Source organism: Sturnus vulgaris, chromosome 2, assembly GCF_052056855.1.
Source record: "Sturnus vulgaris isolate bStuVul1 chromosome 2, bStuVul1.hap1, whole genome shotgun sequence".
NCBI lineage: Eukaryota > Metazoa > Chordata > Aves > Passeriformes > Sturnidae > Sturnus > Sturnus vulgaris.
The window spans coordinates 109,321,101-109,341,370 of NC_142244.1; the positions used below are offsets into that span (position 1 = coordinate 109,321,101).

A 20,270-nucleotide genomic window follows, 5' to 3' on the forward strand; every position below is an offset into this window, starting at 1 on the left:
GCATTTGTGCTGCTGTACTTCAATACATAAAATGTCTATTTATATTCCCAAACTGGAGGATCTTGGCACAAGAGCCTAGCTGCAATTTCTTCCTTTATTAGGCTCTGCTCGAAAAGCCATTATAGGGGTCTGTGATATGGCTCTCTAGGCACACAGTGCTCCATGACCCTAAAGAAATTAATCTTTTAGTTTTATATTCTAATTTTAGTCCAAGGAGCCAAGTCTCACATCATGGAGCTGTGTAAAATGCTAATAAAAAAATTAATAATTTAATTCTTTATACTATTTTGAATGTAGACTTTCATTAGCTTCAACAATCACCTAAAAAAGCAAGAACATAACTATGAAGTACCATGCCATTGGATACATTACAAGGGTACAAATCAAAATACAATTAAATCCTAAAATGCTTTAGCTTCATTTAAATAACACAGGTTAGGACATAAGTAGAGATCTAAAAATACATAAAACAAGGTTTGACAGCCACCTAAAAACTTTAACGAAGAGCAGAAAAGTGTTACATTTTTTCTTAAGTCATAACTAAATGAGAATAACGTCTTTTCTTTACCATCTCTAAAGGCATTAGAAGGAAACTGTAGAAGAATCTCCCATAATGGTACAAATAATAGGTAATGAATTTGGAACCATCTCTATGTGTTTTGGCAATGTCTTCTGGGAAAGCCTTCTTTAAGTCTGCCTTACATACACAATAGGTTATGTAGAGGTTATGTAGAGTAAGCTTCATACCGGTAATGGTTGGCATTTTGCCAAAATATTAACATATACTAGCATAAGGAATCATACTTACACAACTGGTTAAGGTTTTTTCGGGGTTTGTTTTTTTTTGTTTTTGTTTTTTTTTGTTTGTTTGTTTGTTTTGTTTTTTGTTTGTTTGTTTGGGGTTTTGGGGTATTTTTTTGGTTTTTTTTGTTTGTTTGTTTGGTTTTCTGGCACAGAATCTGATCATTCTGTTATTACTGTTAAACAAAAAAGCCAATGTAAGGAAACATCATCAAGAGTCATATTTACAACTACATGTTGATTTGAAACTGAACAATTAAAAAAACATTTCCATACCAAGCTGTAGGTCAGAATAATGTGTTACACAATATTTCAGCCACTGAAGCCAAGTGTCCGATTGTTTCAGTAACAGAAATGTGAGGGTGAATTCTGGCACTTGTCAGCCTATGATAAGTTTCTAACAGACTAATACTTGTCAGGGGAGTGATAGCTGATTATATGGTAAAATGGTACTGGAGAAAGGTGATGAACACACTGTAAAAGAAAGATTTAAAAATCACACAAGTCACTATAGCTCATGGCAGAGTAATTCTGCAGTTCCTTGTTTTAATTTATTACAGTAAACTATCCTATACCAATTTTATCCAACGTTTCCCAGTGGAATACTTGCCATACAAAAGCACGGCACAAGCAAATGTATATGAATTTTGATACATCTAGTAGCAAATTAACTACAGCATCCTTGCTACTACTGTCAGTCTGTATTTAACAGGATGGATGCTCTTCCATGCCATGCTCACAGCCCGTACAACTGAGAGAGATGAGCGCCTTCAGGGAGCAGCCTGTACTCATCGATTTTCCACTTACCCCTGACACTTCAGACCAACCTAGAGTCTCTTCCAAAAAGGGACACCTTTTCATAATACTGAGTGAGCATCTGCCCATGGAGAGCAGGATGCATTTGACAGAGTGCTTTTTGTTTTCTTATGCTCCACATTGCAGCAGCAACGATAATAACCCACAAGATCTGATGAGGCACTACAAGTGTCTGTCTAAGCAGAGGTAACAGAGCCAGAGCCCACTCTTCTCCTCGAGCTGACTGCTAGGAGAGGGACAGCACGAGATGAGCAGATGTGACACGACCCATGAACAGCAGCTCACCTGTAGCAGCTCATTACACACCACTCAAATACAGCTAAAGGACCCAAAATGTAGGAAATAAAATAAAACACCTTGGTTTTGAGTAATGCTGTGCACCTTTAGACAATATGCAAAGCTCTAAGATACCTTCCTTCTTCCCAATAGGTACAGAGTAACTTAATTCAGGTACTGGTGACTATAATCAATACTTAACACAGAAAGCCATACAGTAGATTAAAGGACTAGTTTGTATAAAAACTTAGAATTCCTGGACAAGAACTATATGCTCATGTACTGTTGCCTTATGATGGCTGGTTTACTATATCTATCATTAACATATAAAGTAAGATACACCTCTATTAGTTGCACATTACTATAATATGCAAATGAAAACAATCTCCAAATTAAATCTGTCTGCATTTAAAAAATATTATGAAGAGTCTGATTTAAAGCAATACAAAACATTAGAGTAAATAGCTTCATCATAGATTTCTTGCCAACTTTCATGTGAATATTTCATAATTTCAAGTTAATTTTCAAATCATTTAGACATTTCAAAAATGCATATCGAATAATGTTTTCCATTTTAAATGCTAAAAACTGTCCACCCTCTGATACTTATTTCTAAGCAATTTTAAGCTACAAATTTAATTCAAAGGATGGGTGACTGGATCAACCACCACTCTACTGTTTTATTAAATCATGTATCAAGCAGTTTGATTCTGCACAGCTAAACAACAGCCCATGTTCAGAAAAGTAGCAATTGGATTGCAAATAGCTCATCCATGACCAAAACTAAACTCCTCTGAAGTTTGAAATAAATCATCTTGAATTCAGAGCAACACATTAGGCAGATGTGGTACAAAGTTGGAGGTATGTAGATATAACTGCCTATTAAAATCCAGAATGTTTTTTTTCCACTTCACAGATATCTCAGTAATGTTAGGCTTTAGTGGAAAAAACAAATTAACAGAACTGGACAGAGTCCTGAATACAAAAGTTCTCTAGCACTACTGGAGAAATATTAACTGCATTTACCATCTGTGAAAGAATGATAATGCTTGTGTACAGTCCTCACAGGGATTTTTGCAAGGTTTAATTAATCTTTAAATGTGTTTTGTAGATTAAACATCCAATAAAAGCACAGCTAACTATTCATTCAATTTAGGAAAAGTAGTTCCTTAAATAAAAGCCAAGAAACAATAATTGCAATATCATTAAATAAGAGGAATAAGTTTATAAAATTATATACTTAAACTCTGTTTAATAGTTAAACCTGCAACTTTTAATGAAAATCCCACTAGTGTCCACATTTTTGGTACTTTGGATGTTTAAAAGCATCTTTCCCTAAGTTTTCAGACTTAATTTAGAAGTCAGGCCTAGACCTGGATTTTTCCCAATGTCTAGAATCCTCAACTTTCTTCTCAACAGATAAAATCATGTTTCTGACAAAATATGTTCTTGGCTTCAAAGCAAGAACACTACTCTCTATTCCTTGTATTTCAGAAAAAGACCAATTACCTTCAGTGACACTGTTACAAATCAGAGTTTTGTTTTCTGAATAAACCTCAAGAGAAGGCTGGATTTGAAAGAATGATCCTTGAACACGGAGAAATTCTACCTGCCAAACTGGTATGAGACACTTGACATAGGACTGTCATGCCACGAACACAATCTTCCAATTTTGCTTGAACCACCTAATCCTGCATCTGATCTGTTTCACCTTGATAAACATTGACTGATGGCTGTGCTCTCTGCAGAGTGTACCCTAGGAAAGAATGAGGTTAGTGCCATTTGAAATGCTGTGTCCTGCTGGATTCAGCTGGAACTGGATTCAGGTTTTCACTGATACAATTACCACTGGGAGAGACATTGAGTCTTCAGCATTGTTATGGATGATGAACAGAGGATTTCCCCCTCTAATTATTAATCAGCACATGGCAGCATGAAATATTGTACTAATGAACCTTAAACCCATGGCAATTCTTTAACTCTCAGCAAAAGGTGAAGATCTTCCAACATATTAATTGAAGCCTGGGCTCTTCCTAATCCTGGTGATATTATGTTTAGTTCTATTACATCAATTTAAGATGATTACCTTATATTTTCAGTGGTTCATAAAAAAAGGAAAAAACCTGACTCTACAGAAACTGTTAAAGGTAAGACAGGTGAAAAGACAGGCAGCAAAAATCAGTCTGTCTTTATATATCTTATAAGTTTAATTTAAAAATATTTGGAAACAAAAAAAAATTCATTAAGGTAACAAATTACTATTAGACTTCTAAAAAAATGTTTTCACTCTGCCTCGCCTTCCAAAAGAGACAGATTAAAAGTATTTGAGAGAGGATAAAACATTAATTACTGAATCTCGTTAGGCTAGCAAGCAGAGGAGAGGAAAGACAACAATTTTAGAGAAAGAGAAATTAGAAGGCTTAGTAGCCTAGACTACAAAGAACAGCTAAAGAAACAAAGTTTAAAATTTCTTTCCAGCTCATAACTCCTGTCACACAGGCAGCACAGTGTCCATTTATCACTTGCCAGATTGAGACTCAAGAGAAACAATCCAAAAGCAGATCAGGGTTTAATCACAAGGGAGCCAGCAGCGTCACCTTGGAAAGAAGAGATGAAAGGGAGCAATGAAGACTTAAATAAAAGCAAGTCAAGAGGCCTGAAGAGCAGTTACCCAAAGTATAATTCAAGAAGCTCATATCATGTCCAAATGGAGAAAACAGAAAGGATAATAAATTCTGTCAGGTTTAGTGTAAAAAAAACCCAGAAAGTCTGGCCCAGGAGGAACAACCAGAAAAACATATGAAAACTACTAATAAATCTTCCCTCAAATATCTCCAGAGATGATTCCTCCTAGAGGCTTTGCAGAATGAAAGGATCAGCACAGCAGGAACATGTAAAGACAACAAGGCAGTTACTGAGAATCTAAATGACTTAATTTGTATTCGTTACAGTTTCCCACACTGAAATAGTCTGTGACTGTGACCAGCTACAGTGTGCAAGAATGGGACTCCAACTCTGAGAAGTGAACAATCACTCCCCTCAAACTGCAGGAGACATTCTCAGTCCTACAGCTCAGGACGTTGTTGGACTTCATTGCTGCAAGTGAGACCTGCTGGCTCGTGTTCAGACAGGAATTATCTGCAGATTTGCTGCAGTGCAGTTCCTCCCATCCCCCAGGTTACGACCTAAAGACACTAAGATATTATCAGCCCTCCTCTCCACCCCTGAGGATCACAGCCACACCAGCCACCTGTTGGATGTTGTAGCACTGATGACAACCTTTTTAAACCAGCAATCTAGCCAGTTTTCTACCCACGTCTCACTGCTTTGGCTTTAAGGAGACTATGAAAAGTCTTGCTAGAATCAAGGTAAGAAATATTCACTGATTTCCTCTTATTCCCAGCACTACCCAGAATGACCAGGCATAGTGTTCCAAATCACTTTTTGATTCTCCATGCATCTGGACAGTTTCTGGGAGAACTGGTTCCATAAACTTTGTTGTAACCAGTAAGCTAGGAATCTCTCTGAATTCTTCAGAGAGGAACCAGAGTGCAGGGACTGAATTAAAACCTTAGGATGGATTGATGTTAAGCCACTCACACAAAGTAAAGGTGTAAGTTTAAGTTTTAGCATAATCAAGCAAGTAAAATTAGTTTTAAGTGCTTTTAGTGAGTGAAAGGTCTTAGATGCCAGAGTAGAAGTACAAGTTCTAGTGAAGGTTGAAAAACATAGTCCTATATCCTAGGGCTTCCATGGAGGCCCCAAGAACATAGACATAATAAAGCTATACTAAGAATATTGCTTACATTTTTCAGATAAACCAATATATACCATACCATATATGTAGTTTATGCATAGCCTGGCATGCTAGAAAACTAGAATTCTAGTATGTTAAGAAGTGGTGGTCTGAGTTTGTGTCTTAGCGTGTTGGGAAGTTGCTATATAAGAACATGCATTAGGGAGAGCTGGTGGTTTTGGCCATTGCTTTTGCTGTTTGCTTTGCTTTTGTTCCTGCTCTCTCACTGTCATCCTCAATACCCAAGAAGAAGATAAGAGCTGCAGTAAAATTGGCCCTGCTTGGGCCTCTGGGAACAGCTTCAGCTTCTATTTAGGATTTTATAACATGGACTTCAGCATATGTAACTTTTGCCTTTGAGATTGATGTGTTTTTTGCAATAAAACAACGTTTTAGCAACTAGTAGCTGCTCGGCTCATTAAAGAAGACAACCCTACAAGTCGGTGCCTAGAGCACCGGAGATTTTAACCTAACACTTCTTGATGATAGACAGAGGCAGAGGAGACTCTAGATTGCTGGATTGTCTTTGTCCTTTCTTAAGATAGCTGTGACATTTTACATTTTTCCTGACATAGGGAGCTTTTCTCAAACATCATGAAATTTTGACAATCATTATGACCAGCATCTCCGTCTGAGCGTGCTGCCTCTCACAGCTGGAGGACTATTCAATGAGGATAACCAAATGATGAGGGATGCAGGGTTGATGTCCCCCCAATAACCACTGGAAGGATATAAAGACATTCAAAGAGAGTATTTCACTAAATTTAAGGAGAACTTTTCACAGGTACCTCATTCAGAGTCATGTCTGAGTGCATACAAGTGTACATATGCTGTACCAAACGTGCTAGGAATGCTGCTCTCCTGGATTCTTATGTACTACAGATTTGTAAGTTAGGCTTGCAAGTTACTGTTGTGCTTTAGTAAATTTTTTAACCTATATGAATCCTTCTCTAAATTGTTAGACTTAAGTGATAAGTAAAATGCTGTTAAATTGAAGTGCTGGAAGAGGAAAGAAAATGTGATTGATATTTGTATTTGATCATTTGTATTTGTAGATCCAAAGGAATTCTCCTTCGAATCAACACCCTTCTGCTGCATGAATTTCATGGAGAGATTCAGCTCAGAAAAGATTTTCTGCTAAAAAAACATTTCTGAAGGCAATTCCATGAGTCTTTCATTTCAGTATATTATTTTATGGCAAGTAGTGTTGCTTTTTATTTGCCATTTACAGTTTTATGAAAGTTGCAGTCTCCTTGCTCTACTTTTTAAAGAAAATTAATTTTATTTACCAGTTTTAAATGGAAACAATCACTGCCAAAGAATTAAAAAAGCAAACAACAAAATATTCACACCTGCTAATTAATTTTTCATCAAAATATTCTTCACACATGTAACACACTTAGCATCCAAGACTACTTCAGTTTAGGAGGAATTTTCTAGCCATCAATTTTAAAAATAGAACAGTACCTCTTTGCATGTGGTTACATCATATACTAGAGAAATAAAAGGTTACTCAGGCAAGCACTCCCAGTGTTCTTTGCACTATTTGAAAGACTTGTTTTCTAAAGTTAAAGGCAAATTGTGCATTCCTAATGCAGAAGAAATACTTGTCTCAGCTCATTGAACTAAAGCCATTGTTCAATTAAGACTTCACCTACAGAAATAAACCCTGAATTATCACCTGAACAACAGAAGTTCAAAGTTAAAAAAAGAAGAGTCAAGGACAGAGCACTATACAACATCCATTTTGATTTGGATTACACTTTTATTTATTTACATTTACTATGTTTGAAGGTTCTGGGTTGACATGGCTGGCAAACAAACCCCATCCATAAGCAAATTCACTCCCCGTGAGACAGGGGAGAGAACTCAAAGTACAAGAGTGAGAAAACTTATGTGTTAAAATAGACAGTGAAAACACTCACCAGTTACTGCTGCAGGCAAAACAGACTCAATTCAGGGCATTTGAGTTCATTTTTTGCCAAATAACAAAAGCTGAACTTAAATACTGACTTAATTATTTAGAAACAAAAAATGACATGCAAATATTTACGGAAAAACAACTTACTCCTCAAAATATCTTTGCCAGGTCCAACTTCACTTTCAGGCTCACTTCACTTTAAATAACTTGTTTTACCTCCTCACTGTTCCTCTTTTTCATTCCAGTCACCTCTCCTCACTCACGGCTGCCACAAATTCCTTCCAGTCCCTTCACCCAGGCACAGACACATGGTGTCAGTGCTTAGTGATTTCTTAGTTCAGGTAAATTAAAATACAAGCAAAAACTGTGAATAGAAGCTACTCTCTTTTTTTTTTAAAAAAAAAAAAAAATTTAAACCTCATGTTTATTGTGAGTTCTGAAACTGACAAACAATCATTTTTATGAGAATTAAGCTGGCAGCAGATTTTTTTTAGGTTTCTCTATTATATAGAACTTCTATTATAAAGGGCACAGTAGCAAAAAAAAAAAAAAAATCTTCCTTATACACTCATTTTTGTACTTAAAGTTGGAAGTCTAGCTTTTCTGTCACTCTTAAGACTTTCCCAAAAAATTAGGACATTTCATCACTTAAAAATGCAATTTGCACACAACCAATCCAAGAACTGTTTCAGTCATTTTCTACACTATCCTTCATGGAGATATGTCTCCTAATTAGGGTCTCTTCCTCTATAGCAATAGCTTTAAACATCATTTTTTAAAGAGGCATCCAGAATGTGTCTTGTCTATATTTTCTTCCCGCACACTCTGATTGATGAGATGTGGTCAGTTTTCCTGTCTTTTGTTTGCTTTTTCTTCTTCAGCATTTAATGACATTTTTAATCCTGCATTTTCCAGAACTGAGTCCTTGCTGCTTGCAAAATTTTTAATCCCCTGAGTGCTTTTCAGCATCTGAGTCCAAAAGTATACTCTGGGCACAGTCTAACTACATGTATGAACTTACACATGAAATCAAACCATGGAGAACACAAAGGATGCATGGTGATTTCTGATTGGAAAAATTAAGAAAAGGACAGTAAATCACAGTTTGCAGTAGCTTTAATTCTCTTTCCTTGAGCACAAGCAATGCTGCACAGCCATGTAGGAAGGCAGATCACTGGTTGCTGTTTATCCATTGCAGCTCTCGAGTCATGGTTGTACTAAAGTCAAGCAGGTTGTCACAGCAAAACAACGTTATAATAGTGAGGGATTTCAATTACTCTCATTTTAATTGTTTAAGTATTACAACGGTAAGTAATGGAGAAATTTGATTATTTTTTAGACATCATTTGACAGCGATTCTTGGAGAAGGCATTCAGCAAATACACAGGAGTAAAAGTGTGTTTTCATCATGTTCAGAGCTGCATGCAGGTTTTGCATTAAAAAAAAAAAAAAATACCAAGAACCATTTAATATCGCCTTCAAGTACACAAATTTAACATGATTGATGATTTGCCACTTTGAGCATTGATGCAACTATCTTTTTAAAATCCATCATTATATTTAAATGAATTTGCAACAAGAGATGACTTTGGTTCCAATGCTGAAGTCTTAATCATGTCCAAATATTAGACTAGAAATATTAAATATTCATAACTTCTTTGAAAATATTTGAAAGTTTTCTATTTATTTAAGGAAAGCTATGTAGCCATAGCATAGCACAGACAAGCACATTTCCAGAGTACGAACAAATACTATTTTCATGAAAGGGAAAAAATGGCCAGAAAACATACCAGAGAGCAATTATCCTTGCCCACTACCAATGCACACAAGCTTTATTCCCTTGCTGTTTGGTGATTAATAAGTATATTCAAGAGCATCAGTCTATTTCCCCCAAAGTCAGTTTATTTCAAGCAGTACAAGTGATACACGCTTTTTTCTCTCTGTTTATCACTGTATGCCTTAAAAACATACTCTGGGTTACTAAAAAAAAACCCCACTTTAATTTGCTCTTTAAGCCCTCCCTCCACTCACATTCAGAGGATTGCTTTAGCTATAGCTCACATAGCTTCCCTTTATTTCAGGCTGATTTTTTATGGAGCAACTTAAGCTGTTTGGCAGAGCAATCCCTACAGATCACATCTCAAAAATATTGTTCAGACAAGATATAATACACTTTATTGATACAAACATCATTAATTCAAAGCATTTTCCACTATATCGATACACTTGCACCAAATAATGTATCAATAAATTTAATGATAGGCAGAGGATTCAGAACTGGCAGAAGAAAACCTCCAACCTGCTTCCTGCAAGATGCTATACAAAATAAAAATCTCCCAAAAAATTGAAGTAAACTGAAAAGAAAATGGAATGCATCCTCTTTGAAACGAATTCCATAACCACTCTAAAAAAAAACCTCTTGGTTGGATTACAGATGGAAATTGTGGCAGAAACTTTCTTATAATCATTTTATAAAACAGTTACTTCCTATATCTACCAATAATGAAATACATGTTCTAATTTTTATGTCAAGATTCTCTTGTGGCATTCATTTTCCCCTGTTTCTTCACACCAAGCTTCCAGAAAGTAAGTGCCAAAAAAAAAAAAAAAAAAAAAAAAAAAAAGAAAATAGAGAAAGTGTCCTTCCCTAATGGCTTGCTCCTTTGGTTTTAACTTTCCTTTTTGTAAGTGCTCCATCAGTGACTGCCATTTGCCATTCAAACTTTCCATAAATCATGTTTGAACTTCATTATCTACAGCTGAATCAAGGTTATTCAAACTATATTGTTTCAATGAAGCCAGTGAAAATCACCCAGAACAATAGACTAGAGTTTTACAGTAATTTAGAAACAGGTTTTTTCCTTATTTGCAAAGCAAATAATTCCTAGAAAAACCTAAAACTAAATGACCCCACCATCAGCTATGAAGATTATGACAATAAGCTTCTTTCTCTTTTAATAGCATATATCAAGGCTAAAAATATTTTTTAAAGAACTTAGAAAAAGAGAGCAAGTATCTCTCCCAAATTTATGTAGTCCTGCTCTCTCTACACTTTCATTTTAATATATTATGAATGCAAGAACTGCCTGAGGGTAGGCGAATCTTTTTTCTGTTTTCAGATTCAATCATTTCAAGCATTACTTTGTGTTCTCTTCGGAATCAGTAGAAAATAATACTCACTGTATTAGAAAAATTAGAAAAGAGAAAATTGTTCTCTCAAGATTTTTTTTTTCTTTCTGATCAGATTCCTATACAGGAAAGCCATTACAGTGCCCAGAATATCTTGACTACAGGATTAACACAGACACACCGAGATAAGAAAATTAATTTAGGCTTTAGATATGTTGCCTTATTATAGAAGAATGTCAACTGAAGATGAAAATCATTACAGAGAGAATTATCTCTTAGGGTCTTTATAAAAATTTTATCTCAAGAACAGTCACGCTAAAGGTTAGGATATATCTCACAAAGTTGGATTTATGCACACAAACTAGTTCACACTTGCTCAGAGTCAGAGCCAAAAAAAATAACCTTAGAAACTCAAAAAGTTTGGATCTTCTATAACATAGATCCTAAGAATCCAGCTCAGAGATCAAATTCTGATCTAGAAATTAAAGTTCAATTTCATTGACTCAAAATCCCAAAATTTCATAGGAATTTCTTCCTTTCATTTGTTTTCTATGGACTTCAACTCAAAGTTGTTTCTTCCATCACGTAGTGGATAAACATGTTTCAAATGACCTTCAGATAACAACAACCAGGAGAAAGTCCGGTATTTCCACTTTGGGCACAATGAGTAACATTTCATATAATAGGGGATTAGTGGGAGTAGCCTGCCTCAGAGCAAGTATAAATCATAAATACTATTGTTGCCTACTTATTTAAAATCCATTATTTTAATCAAATATCCCCAGTTAACATCTTAATCATCCTTCAATTTGTGACCTAAATAAAAATGTAGACTTCTCAAGATACTTATACGAGTTCTTTCCTTAAAGGAGAAATCACTTTAACAGCAAATCAAAAATAGATAAATAAGAATATCTTCACAGTAGAATATGAGCTAAGAGGTTCCTAAATAGAGCAAATTTTTTTTACCTTAAAAAAATCAAGTATATTAACAGAAAATATGGGAAAGGGCTTATAAATTTTTACCAAAGTTCTCCTCTAGTTTTTTGAGTATTAATCTCCAAGTGTCAATATCACATTCCTACAACTCTTTACACAAACCATCATTATTTTCAAAAAAGTCTTTTTTTTTTAAATTACAGATATATTTGTATATGTATTACAGTGCTGAAGGTGTTCATTATGGAACATTTTTGAAGTAACTGGCATTTTTAAATTGAAGAATTTTAATTTGATCTGGGCTTATTTTATTTTGAAAAATCCCTTACTTACAATAAGTAGACTAAAACTTCTTCCAACGTATAAATCTCCTCACTTCAACTGAATTTTATTTAGAATCTAATACAGAAATTTAGTTGCCTAGACAAATACAATCTTTTTGCATATTTTTAAAATTATCATTAGATAAAATATCCAATAAAGATACTCTCAACATTTGCCTAAATAATCCTTCTTCCATTGTGATTTTAAGACAGGCAAAACTCATACTCTGAATTGATGCATCAGACAAATAATGCTGTTACAACTGATCTCTTCTCAGTTGTCTTCCATCAGAGATAATTTTGAACAACCAACTATTATGTACACAGTTCCAAAGGGCTTAGTTAAATTACAGAGTTTAAAAAGCATGCTTAATTCTAGTCTAAAGCATTGATTATGGACATATCAAGTCCCAATGAGAAATTTGACAAAGGAAAAACACTAGATTGAACCTTGATTAGTATTTTAACCTTAATATTTTAACATTTTTACAGAAGATAATTATCTAGGAAAAAATGCTAAAACACAGTATTATTAGTGACAGAGAGACAATTACACACATTAGTGACAAAGAGAAAATATGCCACATTTGTAGTGGCAAAGAAATCTATGAGATTGTCAGAGTAGACCAACTATTACAATTTGCCAGTGCCTTGATGCACTGTAACTGTAGAATATTAACACAGAAAGAATATTTTGTTTTACCAAGTTCTTTATAAAAACAAATCAAACAAATGCCCAAAATAAAACAAAAGCAGAAAAAGAAATAAAGAACCACCCTATCAAAAAAAGTGGGGGAGAAAGAAAGAAAAAGAAAGCAACATAGACAACTGCGAACTCCCAGGTAGCTGAAAGCCCATGCAACAAGTGGGCTATTTATAGAAGCAGTATTTAGATGTAAAGCAAAGAAGTATTTAGAATACTGCTTTTTTTAATGTATCTCTATGCTTGGGGGTGCAAGGGGGTAATGTGCTAAATCCAAAGCTTTCGAAAACAAAAAAATTGTCAAAAAATCGGCTCACAGCACAAACACATTTGCATTCTTTATCTGCAACGCTCAGTCTGCTTCTTCTCACCTTGGAAGAGGCTGGACAGGAGATCTAGCTAAGAAATGACAGAAGACATTCCAGTACCTCATCCAAAATTTTCTCAGAATTGTGTGAAGAACATCAGCTGTGGTCAGTGAGGCTTATCAATATAAATAACATTGTTATAAGTTCAGACATGGTTTTATAGAAACATGTAGTAGTATGTCTGAATTACACCATCACTAAAAATCCAAGATGAATGTGACAATCATCTGGAAATATGAGGATACCTATTCTCTGTTCCATTATGTGAATACTGCCCCTACTTTTATTCATGAAATATTTCCTATGTGTTACTACTGTTATATTCTGCACATATTTTAACTCACCTCTCATTTCTATGAATTTATACTTGCTAACCATCACGGAACTACTTACAATAGCAGCTGCAATACAAGATTACTACATAGTTCTTTATAATTCCAAGTTCAGTACTTCAAATTATAATATAAATTGCACATACTTTATAATAGAAAGTCTCACCATTTCTTTTGTAGCAGATGTGCCCCACTTCAAAGTAAATCACACCTATTTTAGATTTTCCCACTGATAAGAAGAAGGGCCTATTTTGTCCTTGAGTCTTTTAAGCAGTACCCTTCAAGTTATTTATTTACACAGAAATTCGTAAAATTTACTGATTGTTGAATCATCTCTTCTTAACTCAATTGCTCACAGGTCAAAGAAAGAGTAAGAAATCTACTCACAAATATGGAAGATTAATAGAGGTTAGATGGTATCTAGTGAGTTTACTATTTTTGTTGACTATTTGCTCAAGACTGCAAAGAAAAAGCAGAACTTTCACCTTAACATTGGGTAAAGAAGAAATGTAGTTTAAACTTGAGGGCAAATATTTGTCAAAAGAAAGTGCAGAGTAAAATATTACAACAATAATATAGCTCAAACTATCAAGCATTTGGAAAATTTATGTATTACACATTCATTCATATGAGTTCACCCTTACCACTGTTAGTTTTGAAGGTTTTTCCATAGACTTGCTCTGGTCCTGCAGTTCATATCTGTGCTTGAAACTAAAGACAAAGCTTGTGATGTGACTTGCTGGCAGAACTAGAGCTGAAATTTGTAATTTGATGACAAAAAGCAAAGCAGTAGTTAAAGGGTTGTGATATTAACTCTGCACTTTTAATTGTGTATCCTGTAGATTTTCCTCCTATTTAACCAAAGCCATTCCTGGCTTTGAGAACCAAAAGGAGCCTTAAGAAAACAACACTTTTAAGTTTGATGTTCTAACCATTATAAGATTTTTGTGCAACTTAAATAATGATTTCTAGGCTTGAGACAGCTTTTTTTTTTTTTTTTTTTTTCAAAAGCATGATATCAAATATAGCTCTTGTGACTCATATGTCTCCTGCATTTAAAAAACAATCCCCCCCACCTTGACACTGTACTGGGCAAAACATTGTTAAATTTTAGGGCACAATAGGAAAAAAACCCAAAGGTCTCATAATCCCTTGGAATAAGACATATCGGGGTACTAAAATGAACTAAAGATCAGTATTACAACTGTATACAATTACTGAGTGAAGACACTGTTAACAGCATCATGAACTATAGTGCTGAGAAGTCTTTTTCCCCTCTTCTTTGTGCTCCAATATGGTAGAATCTAATACTGCTGAGATACAGAAGTATAGGAAGTTAAGATCAAACAAATAAGTTATCAAATGAAAAAGTGTCTGAGTCTCATTATCACTTAATAATGGTGCCAAAAACTCATCATCTGTGCAAATTAAGGAAAAATATGGAAAATATGACTGGGATAGATTAAATGAGTTTTTTTTTTTTTTAAATCAGACTACATAGAAGTATAACTAACTGGATAATTACTTTACCTAAAAAGGACAGCAGAAATTATACAACTTGATAGCTTATTTATTATTGGGCTAGCACAAACAAGCACAAGGCCCAGGAAAGTGACAGCAGGGAAAAGTTCATTAAGCCAAGAATCAGATGTTCATTGCTGGAAGGAAGAACACAAACATTTCTGCTGCTACTTCACCAGCATTCAATTGTTGAAAAGAGAAAGAGGACAGCTCAGATCTATTCCCAGATACAGTTTCTGAGAGATCACTCCCTACTTTTCCTCAAAAGATCCTTCTGCTCCAATGTAGCATGAGTATTTTATGCCAAAGTAAACACAAACACCATTATAAAGCTAATAACATGTAACTGTTATGTGTTGATGACCACAACACATGTGGCTGTTGCTTATCCTATTCCTTGGTTAATTTTTTTAAAGATGTTCCAGAAAAAGTGGACAAAAACCAAGGAACATAATAGCCATTAGTATGTTTTCTGAAGTTTGTTTCTGAAGACTGGAATCATGTTCCTCCACAAATTCAGTACAGAGGAAAAGTTCGCAAAGAACCATTTAACTACTTAAAAATGCAAGCCCAGGTTATCAGACGTTCCTAAAAGATGCAGGCTAATCTTAACAGATTGATTAATGATTTAAGCTTTAATGCATACAAGCTGAAATTACAGATGTCATCATGACTTGGTTAATTTGCTAAAGACAGTTATTTCTTTTGCCAAAATTGTCTTAAGTCAGCTCATACCAGCAAAGATGGCAAATATCTTCATCACTAATTGATTCTGAGACATAACAATAACTTAAAATAATGAGTGTGAAACATAGGGAGTTAATAATTTGGAAAAGTGTTCAGAGGTTATACTATTTATACCTAAGATACTCTAAATTCAAGAGAACAAAGAATAAGAACCAGAGCTATTTACACAGAAAACAATCAACAAAAATATTTTTAAAGTGCGCAAGTCAAATACACATCCAGAAAACCACATCAATCAGCAAATTTCCTTAGTTGTATCAAAATTAATGATTTTTAATTTAAAAAACAAAAGGGAAACAAATAACACTAAAAAAATACATACAACTATGGTAGAAGTTTTCGATATATTAGTTTTGCCATTCAAATGACCAGAAATTAATTTATAAAATATCTGGTTTGGGCAACCAATATTTGGCAACAAATATTAGTTTTGAGCAAACGTGAAATATCTATTATTTGAAAGGATCAGAGAGAGCATTATTAAAATTTAAAATATCTTACCTGCATAATCATAAATGTGTAATTAGAGGAGATCATTAGGAATTACATTGGGATACTTTGGGCTTAAAAAATTCCATTTGCAAACACTTTTTTAATCTTGCCCACTAATATATAGGTCTTTAACAACTTTCTTCTAAACAAAACATTCTGACATTTACCAATTTACTCTACCTGATCTTGTATTTTCTTCTTGTTATCTTTAATACTCTACAGTAGGCAAGTACTACAGTAATGAACACTAGATATACATTTAGACCCACTTATATTTCACTCACTGGAAGGATTCAATCAAAAAGACCACAAATATGTTGGGTTGGAGGGGACTCAAATAGATCACTGATCCAAATTACCTGTTCCTTGCAGGACTTCCAAAACCCTGATACAAAAAAGCATTCCTAACAGCCAGTGTAAGTAAGGACAATAGCAGGAATGATCATCTCTGCATGAAGCCAAAACCAATCCAGATACAAAAGCTTTAACTTACACAGCATAGGTTTTACAAGAAATACCTAGATGTAAATTATCTTCACTACTTTGATGACTGAAATGGAGATCAAACTCTGCAAAATGTTTTAAAAGCTGCTCATGGGATAGACTTAAAGTATCAACAACCTTAGTAATAAACTGACTATTTCTCATGGGACAGACTTTAAATATCAGCAACCTCAGAAACAAGCCAACTGCATATATTACGTAGAAAACCAGTTTGGCTGAGTGCAAATATTTACTTTTCAAAATCCAGTTGCCAAGATAGACTCCCTAGACATCTGTTTCAACATGTATCAATCATCAGTAATTTCAGAACACAAATGACCCCAAACCTTTTCTTTTTTGATTACTACATTAGTTGTAGAAAAGTAGACCTTCACTGAATAGTGGTTTCCTTTCTACTTAATATTTTCAAAATCAAGACAGTAGACATTTAATGATAAAAACTAAATTTTAAAGTGCTCACAAATTACACATGTGCTGTTTTGACAGGTATTAAATTACAAGAAAATAATGTTTCACCACTGCTTATTCCCTTTTATTGTAATACATTAACATTTTGCAGCCAAAGATAGTGTTGTCACACAATATGGTGTTAGGAGATATTTGAGTACCTAATTAGGAGACTTGATAAATAAACAACGTAAAATTACAGAAAGAATATTCTAGAAACTTCAAAACAAGATTTCTCCCTGGCATGCATGCCAGAAATTCTGGGTTTCAATCTAGAAATAAATTTCCTATCACAAACAAAACAGTTATAGTTCCTCATATCCATGCTTTCAAATAGGTACAAAATGTACTTTTCCTTTGGAAATGTTTACAGAGGGGGAAAAAGAAATAGGTGGCTAGCACTGTGATTTACAACACTGAATAGCAAATAATTACAGCAGACATTTGGAAAACCACCAATGTTTAAGAGTTTTTTCAGTTGTTGGCTAAACAACTGCAAGTGTCTTTGCCAAAACCAGAAAAAAATGTCTAATCAGATGTGACTCTTGCATTGAGAAAATAACTTATTCACTAATCTATTTTAAGAAGAAAGATTAACCAATTATAGAAAACACTGTGACTACATCGGTTCAGTTGCACAACTCAGTTTTCAATTCCAATCTCATTCAGAGTTTACAAGCTCAATCCCATGCTTTAGCAAATAGAAAACCTCTACTTCCTCCAGTGGTTCACCAAAACTGAGTTCTAGAAATTAATGAGTATCCTAGGCAAGAAATGCTGTGCCATTCAACTACATATATTTTCAATATTTCTGCTAGGGAAATACATGGTTACAAGTTTATTACTCAACAACTGAGACATGTCCAACTATATTTAAACATTAAGAGACTCAATACTATCTTTAAATTCATTTTTTCATTTTGTTAAGTTCTTCCCATGAAAAACTCACCATGAATGAATCACTGAGAAGAGCAATAACATACAGACAGGTTCAATTATAAGTGGCTTAACAGAAAATTTCATGAAAATACAGTAGAAGTACCATTGTATGGAAAAAAGGTGTGTGTATATATACATATACACACACATATATATAAAATACAGCAGCTGTTCCAATTGTCTTGGAACAAGGAATGTTTTAGGAATATCCTCTGAGGGAAAATTACTAGTCTGTCAGCAATGCAGAAACTATGTCAGAGAATATATAAAAATGTACGAAATTCAAGTGAATGTGAAAAACAAGGAACCTTTCAAATATGATTGCTTAAGGATGTATAAAAGATAGTCAAGGTAAAATAGGTAATCCTATTATAGTGAAGGTTAAATGACATATTTAAAAATATGAGTATCTAGTGTTTGAATATATGTTTTGGATATATATTAAAAGGTAATTTGAACTCAAGAGCTTTCCAGAAGATATAAAAGCTGCAGATGTTCTAAATCTTCAAAACAGAAATCAACAGCTTTCTGAGATGCCTCCAATTCAGTGCATGCAGATTAAAACTCTGGCCCAAAAGCTAAAAAAAACTGCTTTAGAGAAAGTACATATAGACAGTTTTATGCTATTTCAATAGACCACACAAGTAGCACTAAACGTAAGGGATTTTGTTTCAACTTATGATTTATCTCACAAAATGTTAAATTCTTGTGACAAAAAAAAAAAAACATGAATTTATCATCAAGTGCATAGCAAAACTGCTTTTCCACTTAAAGAAAAAAAAAAAAAAGCAAACACCAAACATAATTTCTACTAACCTTCAGGATCAAGCAGTTTCTCTATTCCCAGGTGTTGCCTGGCTATGTTGAATGCATGGTCTAATCGTTTTACAGGTGAATGCTGAGAAGCAACAGTGTTCCAATCAAATAGGTCTGGTCTAAAATAAAAATAAGAGGAAGAATAAGTTTTTTATTTTTTTAGTCTTACATTTACTCATGTATTTCTAAAGCTAAGCTTCAGCATCGACTTTTTTATTTTTGTAATGAAAGATTGTGTTAATTGGCCCTGGGACTAATGAAGCTCAGTTTCTAATGGGTTTGTATTCTATTCTCATCCACGTCCACCACAATCACATTGCCCATATTTCTTGCCCTCCACCAACCCCCAGCATCCTATAACTTCACATCCCTGCACCACTGCTGCTCTGCCCCACAGCCCTGGGCTCCTGTCACTGCCCACAGTGCCCGCAGCACACGGGCTCCCTCATTCCAGTCCCAAACAGGGCTTCAGGGGGAAGTCCAGGTGCTGTGGCCATGCAAGCAGGACAGAACTGCTAAAGCCATCTGGAGGCCTTCCTCCTTTCCCCAGCTACCAGTCTTTCACTTCAATTTATATTTCTAAGAGTGCAATCACTTCTAAGATTACGAGCTCACTGTTATATCAGATTGAAATCGGTTAAGAGGTAAACAATTCATAGAATCATAAAAACATTTGGGTTGGGGAACACCTGTAAGAACAGAGTTCAGCTCTTACCCTAACACTACCAAGTCAAAATTTACATGCTCTTACAGGAAAAGACAGAATGACCAAAACTGAATTATAGCTCAGATGCACAGTCTGGGACCTTGTATTAGCAGCGGCACTATTTGCAGTATAAATAATGTTAGTACAACACAATCTTTGGCTTTTCATCTGAGACTTATCCATTAGGAAATCAGAATTTGTTATCAGCCACTCTGGAGAAATAAAGTTTAATCAAATACCCTGTAATTACAGTGCATGTAATATGAAGAAAAACAACTAGGCTATTTGTGACTTCAATACAGTGTTCTAAATCAGAGGACATTTAAATGTATAATTTCAACTAAAGATAAATCAAGCACATTATTTACACAATTTAAATTTTGCAATTAATGACAGATTTACTTACATTTTTATTAATTTTAGGAGTTAATTTTAAATAGTCTCCTGAGTTATAATAAATGGAAAAAATGTTCACTACATCATATCGTAATACTGTCAGGAGAGAAGAGAAAAAAATGCCCTTTACCTAGCAGTTATTCTCCAGTTATGTACCTTTGCTGTCCCATTTTTTCTGAGAGGAGAGTGATTTACACGGTAACAACTAAGTTATTCTAAGTTATTTTGCTCCTCTCTGCATAGATGCTTAAATATTAGAGTTTTCTCCTTCCCATGCAGAATAACTCCAAAATACTAA

At 34.4% G+C, this 20,270-nt stretch overlaps 1 protein-coding gene across 14 annotated transcripts in view; it reads right to left on the reverse strand.

Moving 5' to 3' along the window:
* DMD (dystrophin) overlaps positions 1-20,270 on the reverse strand; it is a 1,142,416-nt gene that overhangs the window by 741,430 nt on the left and 380,716 nt on the right. For all 14 annotated transcript variants that reach the window (XM_088160350.1, XM_088160356.1, XM_088160354.1 and 11 more), the window contains exon 7: positions 18,871-18,989. In XM_088160350.1, the coding sequence (XP_088016476.1) occupies positions 18,871-18,989 (119 nt within the window). The remainder of the gene's footprint in view (positions 1-18,870; positions 18,990-20,270) is intronic.